Raw genomic sequence first — 14,440 nt, 5'->3', positions numbered from 1 at the left:
TTTGCGGCTGAAAACAGTAATTACCTGAGCATGCCTCTGTGCTCCTCATGCCAAGTCTGTATCCTTTCCTCCCACTGTTCTTTAGTCAGCTTATGTTGCTCTAGAACTCTGAGCAACACAACAGATGTTTAACATTTAAAACCGATTACATGCTGGCTGAAACTGATCATTAATGAAAACGTCATGTCCTGAATCAGAAATAAATTAGTGACAGATTATAAATATTTATCAGCTGACAATGCTGTACTCCTGTCGGATAATTCTAGTAACTCGGAAATAAAAAAGTAAAAGCTTTCAGCTGTGAGGGAAATGAGCCATGTACTGAACAGTCAAAAAAGTTTGGACTTTACTGCAAATTTTAAAGCACCAATTAATTGCTCGGGGTTTCACTTCAGCACAGATGCTGTTTTTCCTTTGACTCAGTGCACCACACAAGGTAATTCTGGGAGCAACTCGGTCGCTTGCTTAGGCCAGGGACATTTAATTATAGCCCTCTTGACACATGTGGTTAGGTTTTGATACAGCCTACTGAAGCAGGAGTGTATTCAGATCGGAGGTCCAGGCCTCACTAATAATGTGGTTGTAAACTTGTCACTCGACTCATTGAGAGCTTTAGACTGAACAGAAATGAAGATAAAGGTAAATTAGAGTATCAGAAAAGCCTCAGGAAAGAAAAAAGATTTCAAAATCAAGCCATTAGTGTCCAGTTAATTTCTAAGTAATTAGGAATTCTCTACGGTGCTGTTCTTCACCTCTGTGGCAGTAGCCTGTCATTGGCAAGATAGCCAGGCTTGTGGATGTCCTTGACGTAGTCGGCATATTTGGCCTGGACTGAGTAGGATGCCAGGAGCACTGCGGTCTCTGGGGGACAGTAATTTTCATCGTTCAAAATGGACTCCTTCACCTGAGAAAAAAAAAAAAGTGAACGGAGTTCAGGGAACAGACTCTGCATTGCACCAGTTTACTGCTGAACATAAAGTACTGATCTGAAAAGGAGTGGATTCAGGATTAGCTTGCCATATAACCTGCACTGTCTCTTTACTCACTGCTTACTCTTTTTATTAAGTAAACCCATCATATAGGTGTAGTTTGTAAGTGTACAGTTACAAGTGTAGCTACACAGTTTATCATCCAACAAGCAGGGATAAAAGTCAATCTAGCTGGTTCCCAGTATAGAAGAGACAGTAAAATGTATTAGCGTAGAGACTGCATGAGCTTGTACAGTTAAAATCTATAGCTGATGCTTGATATGTATCATTGCAGTAACATCTCTCTCTCACTCTCACTCGCGCTCTCATTAAATTAAATCTTTTAAACAATTTGACAGCATTCTTTTCCCCCATGATTTTATAAATGGTAATCCTATTAGATATGGCCAAACTAGCAATATCAAACTAATTGCTAGAAATGAACTGAAATTAAATGAAATATCAGCAAAGAACCATTTAGCACAAATCGACCGGTTACCTGAAGAAAGAAAAGGCGCTGTGTGATCTCCTGTATCAGTTCTTCAGAAACATCCTCAGGGAAGAACTTGGCCCTGAACTTGAACTGCAGAGGGTTCTCCTTCTTCACATCCTGCTGAGTCACCTACAAAAAGGATGTCGGGTTACGAACTAACCGACCAAATAACCAACCAAACTCCACTCAGCTCTACTGCGGTTCCAAATAGGACCGGAGAAAATAATGAATGAAAACAACCTAATTTCTTATTCATTATGTAATCTTCTCTCCACTATACCCTGAATTATATCTATAACATGGCTGAACAGAATCTTCCTTTAATCCAAATCTTCCTTTATACCGTCAAAACTGTTGATCAAATCATCTACCATTAAACACTTGATCTCTTTTTCTTTCTTTCTCTCTCTTACACACATAGAGCCACACATGCAGGCTCAGAGGAACACATGATACTCATGAGAATGCTGCGCTGAGCTTCACTTAACGAAAGTGTATGCCAACACACACACACACACTTTTCCATCTGAAGAGTTATGCTTGAAGGCCTCTTTTTACAGCCTGGCACCATAGAGCAAGGAGCCTGTTAAACTGCACATCTGAGGCTCAGGCTAACCGCAAGCTAATAGGAACTGGAGCTATGGAGCTTGCTGTGGCTTTGGAAAGGAGGAGGGAAAAAGCTTTACCTTCTTATTGAGCTTCAGCCACGTGGTGTAACCCTTACTGTCCGTGTACTGCAAACCGAAAAACCAGACCTCACGCAGTCCCACAGTCTTCACCACCTAAAGACAGAATCCAGTCATTATTTCAATTTAAAATAACATGTTTACATCATACAACCTACACAAACATTTAGATCCTTCATGCCTTGGAATGACAAGAGGAGCATTAACACTACAAGACGGTAACAAAAGAAATAATGATGGAATATCATCTGTGAAGCAGTGAAAAAGCTACAAATCTACTTTTTATTAAAGAGGTACAGACTTTCTCATGCAACCGTAGGCAAAAGAGATCCAGGTTGCCACTGCTGTGGTACGTTAGAGAGATTATCACAAAACAATATTAATCAAATGATCCCTGCTTCTACAGAATGAATTTGAATGTGCAGTTCAATTGACTGCTGCATTGCACATGCTCCACAAAATTCATTATGGTGTGAATACAAAATCCTAATTATCAAGAAGAAAGTTCGGAGTGGAACAGCCAAACTTGTACGAGCTGACCGACGACTCGAGTAACCACTCTTTACAACCGTGCTGAGCAGAAAAGCATTCTGTCTAGTTTTGGTGAGCTTGTTCACATTGTAGACTCAAATTCTTGCACTTTGTGGTGGTGGAAGCGGACATTGTGGTGGAGGCGGACATCCTGGGTCTGCTGATGTAGGAAACCAACAATAAGATTTCAGCAGTTGCTTTTCTGATACGCTTTTCTGCTCAGCACTGTTGTAAAGAGTGGCTATATAAGCCTACCAAGTCAGCTTAAAAAAAAAAAAAACCTGACTCGTATCTGCATGATTATACGCACTGTGCTGCTGCCACATGATTGGCTGAATAATTGCATGAGTAATTGTGGCTGAAGGTATTCCTAATAAAGTGTCCAGTAAGCTTATGAGCATGTGTTTACCTGTATAGTTATTTATTCGGACATTTAATGAGGAAAAATGGAAACACCCACTTGCAACAGTTTTGAATTTCACAATAGTGACCAACAATAGGAAGTTGAAGTGCTTCACACTTTTATTTTTAATGTGGTTGATGAATCAGCACATAGCTGTAGTTCTACTGCTACAAGGTAGAGATCAGTTCTCAGAAGCCAGAACACACCCAAGCTGAACATATGCTATGAGAGGAAGTGTGAAGGAGGGTACAAAAAAAGTACATCCACAAGTCTTTACACCGCGATAAGCGCCAAACCTGTTTTTTGCCTAAACGCTATATGTCCTTTCGACCAATCAGAATTCGGTAAGCGCTCAACGCAATCCAATATGGCGGCCGTCTGAGGCGAGAGATGTTTGTTTGTGCGCAGTCTTCAAAATGAGTGTTTTTAACTTTGAATGTATTACTAAATAAGTTTCCTGTTGAATAGTTATCATTACTATCGTTACTTTTTGTACAGTATAGATTAAATGTGTTACGAAGTGATTGGAATGTATTGTTAACATTGTTGTATATTTAATTAGTGTTTGTATGCGTGTTATTTTTAAATTAAATTAAACTGCAAATCGTATGACACAAGCAAACCTTCATCCCTTCCTATAAACAGTGCCCAGATACTCAATCTCTTTAGCACCCATTACTGGCAATGAGGGTGAACATCTGGATTTGACATAAGGGGCTTTAAATAGCAATGACCCGTAATTTATGCCACTCGGCGCATCTTGAATATCACACAGCCTCCGTTTAAAAGATCCCCATGGAAAGAATATGTCCTCCAAAAAAGTATGCCGATGTGCTCATTCAGTTTCACTTTACTGCGTACAACATGACAACAGAAAAGGTCTAAATGCTTGACCTCTAAAGTGAGGGATTTCCAGTGGTGGTTTTGCTGGGAAGGCTTTTTGCTGGCATGGTTTGGGTCCATCTGGCTGTTGCTTTTATTCACCAGAACTAATACAGATGTTGGAATACAGATTCTGGCTTCAAATCACAGATTTCTTTCAAACATTGGACTGATTGTGTGACATGACCTTTACATTCGTATTTAAAGCATTTGGCAGACACCCTTATCTAGAGTAGGGTTGCAAAGTTCCGGGAATTTTCAAGGCTGGAAACCTTCCATGGGAATTAACGGGAATATATGGAAATAAACTGGGATTTAAAAAAAAAAAAAAAAAAAAAAGATTTAATGCGATTTAAGTCCTCGGTCACTTGCATACAGCACACTGCTTACTGGAGGGCCATTGAGGCCAAACCCCCTGCATGTACTTGCATTCAGTAACTACCTTACTAACTCTTAATAAGCATTAAATTAGGGGTATTACCACATGCACGGATAATTTGATGACTCTTACAGACTCACTTCCCCCTGAAATTAAAAATAAATAAAAAATCTCCATATATACATCCTCTCTGATTACCACACAAGCCACACTTGCTGCATTTGAGCCTAAGGACTACATCAAGTCAAGTAAGTTTTGATTATAAAACTTGGATAAATATATTTGATCTCGTATTATAGTTTAATACGAGATCAAATATATTGTATTAAACTATAATACAATAGATTTGATCTCGTATTAATCTATAATACGAGATCAAATATATTTATCCAAGTTTTATAGTTTAATACAATATATTTGATCTTGTATTAAACTATAATACAATATATTTGATCTTGTATTAAACTATAATACAATATATTTGATCTTGTATTAAACTATAATACAAGATCAAATATATTTATCCAAGTTTTATAGTTTAATACAATATTTGATCTTGTATTAAACTATAATACAAGATCAAATATCTTGTATTATAGTTTAACTAGCAAATACCAAAATGTGTTTATACAGTAGCTAGCTAGCCAGTAAATCAGATATCTTAATTTAAGCTAGCACTATTTCATTGAAAATCTATGAGGCTAGCTAAAAAAGATGACTTTTACAGTCTGGTGTATGATGCCATGTGAGAGCTGCTTTCTTTTTTTATTGTTTTATTGTGTCTTAAGTATTTTTCTTTTATTTGTGTGTTTGTATTAATAAACCATGTTTATTTTCTGTATGTACAACACTTTGATAAACACTTGTTGTTTTTTTTAAAAAAAAGTGCATAATAAATAAACTTGACTTGCTCAAGCTGTAATGCTCTTTCTGCCAGTTTTCTGTTATCATACAGAATTACTGTACCACCCAAAAGTTTGGGCACATTACTATTTTTAATGTTTTTGAGAGAAGTCGCTTATGCTCATCGAGCCTGCATTTATTTGATCAGAAATAATTCATTATTAGAAGGTTTTCTGATGAATTTTTGATCAAATAAATCCAGGTTCGATGAGTGTAAGTATCAGGATTCTTTGATGAATAAAAGAAGAAAAAAAAACAGGTTTATTAAAATGAAGAACAATTAATTTCAAATATAAATACACACTACCGTTCAAGGTTTTTTGGGGTCTTTTTTTTTTTTGTTGTTCTTTCCTCTTTTTTTAAAGAAATTAACACTTTTATTCAGCAAGATGTGTTAAACTGATAAGAAGTGATGATAAAGATTTATATAGTTAGAAAAGATTTCAATTTATAATAAATGCTGTTCTTTTTAACTTTTTATTTATCAAAGAATCATAAAAAAAAAGGTCGCAGGTTCCTAAAAAAAAATATTAAGCAGCACAACTGTTTTCAACATTGATAATAAATTAGCATACTATAATGATTTCTGAAGGATCATGGGACACTGAAGACAGGAGTAATGATGCTGAAAATTCAGCTATGATCATAGGAATAAATTAGAAAAAAAAACAATACATTATTTTGAAAATAGAAAACCATTATTTTGAATTTTAATAATATTTCACAATATTATTTATTTATTTTATTGAATTATTTTTATTTATTTATTTACTTTAAAAAAAAAAAGCCTTCTTTCAAAAACATTAAAAATAGTAATGTGTCCAAACTTTTGGGTGGTACACTAATTCTGTATGATAACAGGAAACTGCCTAGCAGAATGTGGAAGAACATATACTGTATACAGTGTACTAGGTTATAGTTTGTTTGAGCAAGCATGCTGATTAAGGAGTATTTATTCGTCTAGCTTTTTTCTAATTCATTTGCATCAATTGTAAAACATTTTTACCATTCCAGAATATTACAGTTGTTTATCTATATATATATACCTGTGCATTGCATAAGTGTTTTTACTAGCTTTCTTTCTAATCATCTACAGAACAATGCCACGCACACCATCTCATGTGTGGACACATTTCACCACAGCCAATGTGGAAGGAAAGGTTGTGTACAGTTGCAAATACTGTGCAAAAACCTATGTTAAGAAAGCCAAGTGCCCAAAGTTTCCCCAGGGCTCAAAAAAAGCAGCCCCAGCCAAGAGGTTCATCTGCTTCCATTCAGAGTGAAAATGATTCAGATTCAGACACCTTCTCGTCAGCTCCTAGTCACTCTGGAATCAGAGGATTTTTTGACTCAATGGATGATCGTAGCCAGAGAAATGTTGAGTGTTTTGCTCGAGCAATGTATGCTATTGGCTCCCCCCTGATGCTCACAGCCAATGTCTACTGGAAGAGATTTCTGAATGTTCTTCGCCCCGCATACACACCTCCCACCAGACATGCTTTATCTACTCACTTGCTGGATACTGAGTTCAACAGAGTGCAAGCAAAAGTCAAGCAAACCACTGACAAAGCAGATTGCATTTCGGTCATCTATGATGGGTGGTCGAATGTCCGGGGGCAAGGAATTATCAATTACATCGTCTTGACTATTATGTTCATTGTTTTGTGTTACTCAATGAAAGAATCAATTAAATCAGTCAAGACGTCATGTCTGTTTATGACCAAACAAAATGTTTATTTATGTTTGTATAATGACATAGTTGATATAAATTTTCCTATATTTCCAAATAATTCCCATAAATTCCTGTAAATTCCCATAAAGTTTACAATTTGGAATATTTCTAAAATATCCCAGATTAAGTTCCCTGTGGACAGTTTCCAGAAATTTACCAGAAACTTTCCACCCATTTGCAACCCTAATCTAGAGGGATAAAAAAAAAGTATACTTTAAAAGAATACTTTTGTGCATTCTGGTGTGTGTATATATATATATATATATATATATATATATATATATATATATATATATATATATATATATATATATATATATATAAATAAAACCTTTTCCACAAAATAATGAACAGTACATTTTTACACAGTATTGGGGCAAATTGAACCAATAACTACTTGAACCCCAGACCACCATGTTCAAGAGGACCAGGGATCAGTTCAATGGTCCATTTCCAGGCACAACCAGTGGTCAAATAATCAGAACTCTGAGCGTTCTAAAACACACCAAAACATCTAAAGAGGCAGTGTATTTCTGGGAAATTGTTTACTAGAGTACAGTTTCCAGTGGCTACAGAAACGATGATGGCAAGCAAATTGATGTTCTTGAAGCTCCACTTGGTCTAACAAAACAAGCCACCTTAGACTAGAGGCTCTCATGGTCATGCTAACTGCCTGACTTTCAGCTAAGATTCACACCCACAAAGCCACTTGATTTAAAAAGAGCCTGGAATCACGTAAAATTCTTGTGAGTTACTTAAGGTTATAAAATAGCTGTTGAGAAACTAGTGATGTGAACAATTGATTTTCCAATCCATGTGGCCTTGGAGTCAATAGTAATGGAGCATAATGTACTGCAAGGCAGTGAAGTAAATAGATTCGAAAGCGCTCTTGAAGCCTTGAAGCTGTCCTTGGTCTGATACTGCAAAGTTCATCACAGGACACAATGGGAAACTCTTATCATAGGGCACACAATGTATCCCTTGAAAAAGGTTCAAAAGCCAATGCATCCCAGACTGACAAATGAATATTTTAGACTATAGCATTAATATTGCAGGTTTACACCGAATGGTGCGAAAAACTAAAAACATCCAGTGAGCAGCAGGTCAGTGGGCAGAGCAGCTTTACTGAGAAAGATCTGAGAAGAATGTCTAGAATTGTTCACGCAAACAGGAAAGATCTGGTATCTCAAATAAACGCTCTTTACAACCATATTGAGATGACGCATCCCAAAATGCAATGCACGGTGAACCTTCAGGTGAAATCATCAGGTTAATCTCCCGTCAGTCAAGAACAGGAATCTGAGGCTACAGCGAGCACAGAATCACTTAAATTATACAGATAAAAACTGGAGAATCATCACCTGGTACTTTTCTAAACTGATACAATGGCTGGAGTGGGGATATATTTACATGACTTATGGATCCTATCTTTTCTTTTTCTTCGTTATTTTCCAGTGCTTTTTGTTGTTGTTTAAACACTCACCATCTGGCGCATCCTCATATTGCGCCATATTCAAACAATTAGCCAGCTGTGCAGCCTTTATGTGTGCGTTGTTCATCATCATTAAGAGATGACAGCTGTTTTAGAAGGGGATCGACAATAACAGCTTGGATATAAATATTGTGCCGACACGTATTTAACGCTCATCTTTTCCAGTAGTGCATTATTTATTTTCTACAGTTTTGTAGAAAAAGCGTACCATGCTTGTTTTAGCATACCATCCTCAGCATATTATCTCATTTTAATTAAATGAAGTGTGAAATCTGAAGCTAAATGGTGCCTCTTTTTTTTTTAACACAGTTATTTTACACATTCTGTATAGGAGTGCATATTAAAGCATGGAAATGGACATCTTTAAACTGTTCTGCTATGAATCTTGTAGTGTTAGTGTGCTGAACATGGGCCTGTTTGATTGCTGTGCTGTTACACAACTGAAATATGCAAGTCTGTACTTTACAGTCTGTTTGTTCGTTGCACAATTTTTCATTCCGATCCCTTAAGGTCATCTTTTATGAGCAAGTTTACACAGAAAGAGTCACAGAACCACCAGCCAACATTTTTTATTGTTGTGTCAGTTTGATTTATTGCATCTGCTTTTTCAATTGGTGTTTAAGGCGTTACACACAGCGCTGTGTGGTTTATTCAGCACAAAAGCTTTGTTATGAAGTTTCGAAGCCAGTTTATATTTGAACATCTCGGACTAATAACACGACCAAACCGATATTATCTTAAGATTAAGATAATTGAATCTATACCTGAATAACGCTTGAATCCTTTGTAAATAAGCCCCAAGAAGCTGATCTGAAGTGAATTCTATAATATTATTAACTGATGTGTATTACTGAGAAATCAAAAAGCAAATGAGAAATTTCACTTAAATGTAATTAAAGTCCCTTTTTATATAACATACATATCAGTCTAATGGATGAACATGACCATGGATTAGTAATTACTAAAATACGTTCACTGAAAAATAGACACGAAACATTTGTGTAAAGAAATATTAACATTCAAATGATGTATTTTTTGAATATTCCACCGAGGGCTCATTGGGTTTGGCTCATTTAGAAAATTAAAATGAGGTTCTGTTTCTCATGGATGCAAATACCTCACCAACCTATTTGCCCGGTTTAGTGTGGGAGTTACTGCCTATTTCCAGAAGATAGATTTACTACACGTGCACCTACCTGGTCAAAGAGCTGTTTGCCTGTGGTGTTGGGCTGGATGGCAAACTCCAGCTCAGCATCCATGGTAGTCACTCGTACATTGATCTGAAAAAACAAAGAGCAACCAGCTTTAATAAGAGAATGCAGATATAAACACCGACACTTAACTCATGACGTTTTCTCATTACATGCATCATTGTACAGGTCTTTTTTATGTTTGATCCTCAACTGACTCAACGTCCATAACAGCAGTAAGCTTGTAGTTACAGCTATAGAACTTGTACAGCGATGTGTTCAGCGTAATGAGCACCAACGCCAAATTGATCATCGTGTACGCTTCTTGTTCCAGTGCACAGAATGATCAACACCGTGATCAAGGGGTCATGAATTATTAGGCGAGGGAACTTTGAGCATGCATGTAGACATACGGGTTACAATCTAGTGCACACTTTTAGGATGCGTTCACATATTCAGTGTTTGGTCTGTGTGAAAGGAACTCGGAAAGAGGAGAGTTTTCCGATCATAGAAGGGTTCGATAAAACTCCTTTAGGAAACTAGAATGACTTGAATTCATTTGCCTAAAAGTATAAATTCCTGCCAAACTCTTAGTAATTTGGAACAGTTACACAGCCCAGTGTATATAGACCAATTTCATTAATATACATACATAGAAAAATACATGCTTTCTTTGCTGAAATGTCTTTCCTGTAATGTAGCTTTAGCATCTGTACTACAAGACCTACTGCTTATTTGTGGCCCTGGATTTCATTTTCCAACAAGCAATTTTCAATAAAGTTGAGCCAAATGCTCACAAAACATGTTGCCTGACTCTAAAATTGCAAACAGAAAACGTGCACAAGAAAACAAACATACGATCACTTCGTCTTTTTTTTAGCGAGTGAATAAAAAGCTGAGAGGTTGCCGTCAAAGACTGCTTCACGTGTGCGGAATAAATCAGACTAAACTGGAACACTTATTTTTGTGACGACACGGTGGGGGAGCGGCGCCATCAACACATCCGGCTCGTCCCTGTGGTCTGGATGTCGAGAACGTCGGCGTGAGTGTGTTGCACGTGGCGTGTTTGTGTGCACAGTGTGATTAAAATGGTAAACAGAAAAGACTGTTATGGGTCACAATGGATGTCTAGCTGAGAGAAAAAACCCCCACACATACATTTTTCTGCTCTCAGCACTCTGAAAGGCCAAGTGTGTTGGGCTTCTGTGACTGCAGTGCTGCTTTCCCAGCCTGCTCAGCAGCTGAGGTGTAGCGTATAACGGAGCTCTGCGATTGGCTGTTGTTTCCCTTGTGGCCTGCTCTGTGGCCTAATGAAGGAGGGGCAACCTAGAGGGCACTCTTTATCCCCGAGTGTGTGCACGTCTCATACGTCACTGTATGGTGCAGAATTACAGGCTGTACGCGTGTGTATGGGGTAGCTACCTCTACTTATCACTCTCCCTCTCACGCACATACACGCACTCTCGCTCACACACACACACGAAAGGTGATCCAGGGAGCCGTCCTGTTGGGATCGAGTTACCTGGCTCTCTCGTGTCCATGTGCCAGGCCTTCCTTTCTCCTCTCGGTTTTACTCCCTGCCTCACAAAAGCTCAAGCCTTGCCGTATTCAGCAGAATGAACACACGCACACACTAAGTGAGAAACACTGTAGCTCCCGCTCTGCTGACTAAGTGTTGTTTTTTTTGTTTGTTTTTTGCCAGGATAGTGGCATTACAGCTCCTACTATACCTTTCAGTAATGAAAACATTGCAGTGCCATTTATACCTCTGTTATTATTTGAACACTAAACATGTAGAACAAGCACCAAGCTCCTTCTTTCTGTATTCATGAGCATTAACTGAATTTACACATGCTACATATGCCAGACCTTCAAATCGTTCAGTATTGCAAAACAGTATGGTGTACTGACGGATCATGAATGTGTTAAAATACGGTGTTCTTCTAGACCTTCACATTTTTTTGATCGCAAGCAAGCAGATAAAAGGCAGCTCCGTCGTGAAATAAAAGGAGATTTGATCGCTGACCTACAAACTTCCCCCAGTGTAGGAGTTGAAATGTGAATAATGCTCACACCACCAGCACGTTGCTTATGTAGCACAGAGCTGTGTGATTCTTCATGAAATACTTTTTGGGCTTACAATTGAGAGCACAATTCTCAATCTCAATTCGTTCAATTTTTTTGGATAAACATTTCAGCTTTTCCTTCATTTTAATTTTTTCCTTCATTTCCATGTAGAATTATATGCATATGTATATACGACAGCTAGGGTGACAAGCAACATTTTACTGTGAAGACACGTGAAACCAGACGACCTATCTATCTGAAAACAGCAGGTTAACCCGCTCAGATAAAAGTGCTATCTACCCTCTTCCTCATACATGAGCTAACAACTGGCTAGTGTGTGTGTGTTTGTGTGTGTGTGTGTGTGTGTGTGTGAACTAAAGAGAGAGAATGAAAGAGACTACTTGGACACTATTTTAAATATTAGAAAGTCAGAGGAAGATAAAACTATGTTGATGCTCAGCAAGTCTTCTGCTTAAAATTTGTACTCTTTTTTTTTTTTTTTTTTTTTTACATGTACAATGTCTACTGTATATAATCGCTATACTTATTAAGCTGTATGTGCATTACTTCCATGTTTATGCTGTTTAGAGGGAGAGAAACAACAGAAACAGTACACTGTTCACAATCACATGACAATCAGCTACAACTCTATAATGGTGACAGACCTGTGAGTGATTACACACACACACACCCACAGTTTAGCCAAGCTGAACTCTCTGAACAGTTGTGTGTGTGTCTGTGTGTGTGTGTGTACATGCATGCTGCTGAATGAAGCTGAATAATTGACAGCAGGAAGGAAATAAGTGCTCTAGGCCTTAAACACACACGCGCGCGCGCGCACACACACACATTTCCGCTGCAGATACACAAGTAAGGTCATGAGCATCAGAGAGGGCTATGTTTAAAAATAACCACTGAGGGACACCCAGAAGTTTCTCAATACAACAAAACAGAAGCACAAAAAACACCGTAATCATTTCTACTGCTTTATAAACCCCTCATTCGGTCCCATCAGTTTTGTCCACTTCATAAAGTGTTTATTGATCAGAAATGAACCATTACTCAAAGCCTTTTCTCTTCCAAACTCTGCTGCACTGTCACCATGTTTTTAATGCCCATAAAGAGCAGTCTGCATTTTGTTTCCATGTTTTGTCGAGTGTACTGCTGTCATAGGCAACACATTAAAACATCTGGAGGAAATGGGTGTATTCAGGAAAAAAAAAAACCCCATCACTTTATCTTTTACAAAAAAAAATCCCACCAAAGTTTCTGCAACACTGATTTCATTGTACTCCTGTGAGCAAGTCCAATACACAGTGTGATACACAGATACACAAATTCCATAAAAGCAGAGCAGAAAATGACAACTAAATGGTGAGAAAAATCATGCCTCCTAAATATTTCAGTAATGCAGCTGAACCACTGAAGCTACCACATACACACCACAACCCTCCCTCATTTTATGATGCTCTTTTTGTCCTAATTTTATGGCTAGTTTCCTTCCTGCTGTTAATATGAAATAAAACAGTTGCACAAAATTTCAAGAGCTCTGATGGGATATGAACACAAAGTAAATAAGTTATCAATACAACATAAATGTTCTCATAAATGTTCTTGAATAGTTTTCTATGTTGTTGGCCCTTAGCATGAAACTACTGAATATGTTTATAAAGATGTAAAAAAAAAAAAAAATGGCCGTTAATATAGATCACATAGATCTGTTTAGCCGAAGATGCCATAATACCTAAATAAATAAATAGATAGATGGATAGATAGATAGATAGATAGATAGATAGATAGATAGATAGATAGATAGATAGATAGATAGATAGATAGATAGATAGATAGATAGATAAATAACTGTGTGAATTGTTGTAGTGACTGCAGTGTTAAAAGTCGAGGTATAAAGGAAGTGAAAATGCCTTAAGGTTGAAAAGGTTACCAGCTTTACATTATAGTTATTTATTTGCCTTCGTGGTTTTAAATTCAAAACCTTTGTAGTCACTAGTGTGCAGAGAAAACATGAGGAACATTTATAAGATTAAAATGTCACTAGTGTGCCGAGAAAACATGAGGAACATTTAAGATTAAAATGTCACTAGTGTGCCGAGAAAACATGAGGACAGACAATTTGACAGTCGGAAATAACCTTCAGCTACCACACCCTCCGAACTCAGTACAGAGCAGCTGACCCACACACACACACACACACACACACACACACACACACACAGAAGTGATGAGGGAAGAGCTTAATTGTTATTTCCGAGCCACTAGCTCCAAATGGCAGCCCCTTTGTGTTAGGAGTAGAACAGACGTCCAGCATTCAGCCGTGAAATGGCCGGCCTTTTGTATAACTAGTGTGTGTGTGTGTGTGTGTGTGCGTGTGTGTGTGCACAGCCTTGTGTGCCTAAAGCCAAAACACACTCGAAACCAAACATCTTCCAGCAAACGAATGCTGTGCCTGACCTGATCCGCTAATTCAGATTACACAATCCAGAGTGCCGGTTTAGCTTCAACTAGATTTCACAACAGCGATGCGGTCAGTTATGGCACAGGTCACAATAGTCGTGACCATCCTAGAAAAGGCCTTACTGACCTTATTTATACATCAGCTTAACAATAAGATTCTCCTTTATGATCTGTTTTAACATCACTAATAATAATTGAGATAAGCCAAATCAGTGAAATTCTTTCAGACCAATGCAGTGAAG

General features: G+C 37.6%; 1 protein-coding gene and 1 long non-coding RNA gene across 3 annotated transcripts in view; one reads left to right on the top strand and one right to left on the bottom strand.

The window, feature by feature from the left end:
- The window catches only part of LOC113648925 (radixin), a 39,639-nt gene that overhangs the window by 12,379 nt on the left and 12,820 nt on the right, over positions 1–14,440 (bottom strand). The window contains exons 3-7 of one of the 2 annotated variants that reach the window (XM_027156452.2): positions 9,666–9,749; positions 2,148–2,243; positions 1,468–1,590; positions 753–904; positions 25–108 (exon numbers count right to left, since the gene is read on the bottom strand). In XM_027156452.2, coding sequence (XP_027012253.1) covers positions 25–108; positions 753–904; positions 1,468–1,590; positions 2,148–2,243; positions 9,666–9,749 — 539 coding nt within the window. Of the gene's footprint in view, positions 1–24; positions 109–752; positions 905–1,467; positions 1,591–2,147; positions 2,244–9,665; positions 9,750–14,440 lie in introns of those variants that run through there. The other variant, XM_027156453.2, reaches the window with a different exon arrangement.
- Positions 4,369–7,120, top strand: LOC125139430. Its single transcript, XR_007138489.1, has 2 exons — positions 4,369–4,590; positions 6,342–7,120. It is a non-coding gene; the product is annotated as an uncharacterized LOC125139430 (long non-coding RNA).

This window comes from Tachysurus fulvidraco, chromosome 18 (genome assembly GCF_022655615.1).
Source record: "Tachysurus fulvidraco isolate hzauxx_2018 chromosome 18, HZAU_PFXX_2.0, whole genome shotgun sequence".
NCBI lineage: Eukaryota > Metazoa > Chordata > Actinopteri > Siluriformes > Bagridae > Tachysurus > Tachysurus fulvidraco.
This window is presented reverse-complemented; position numbering and strand designations above follow the sequence as displayed.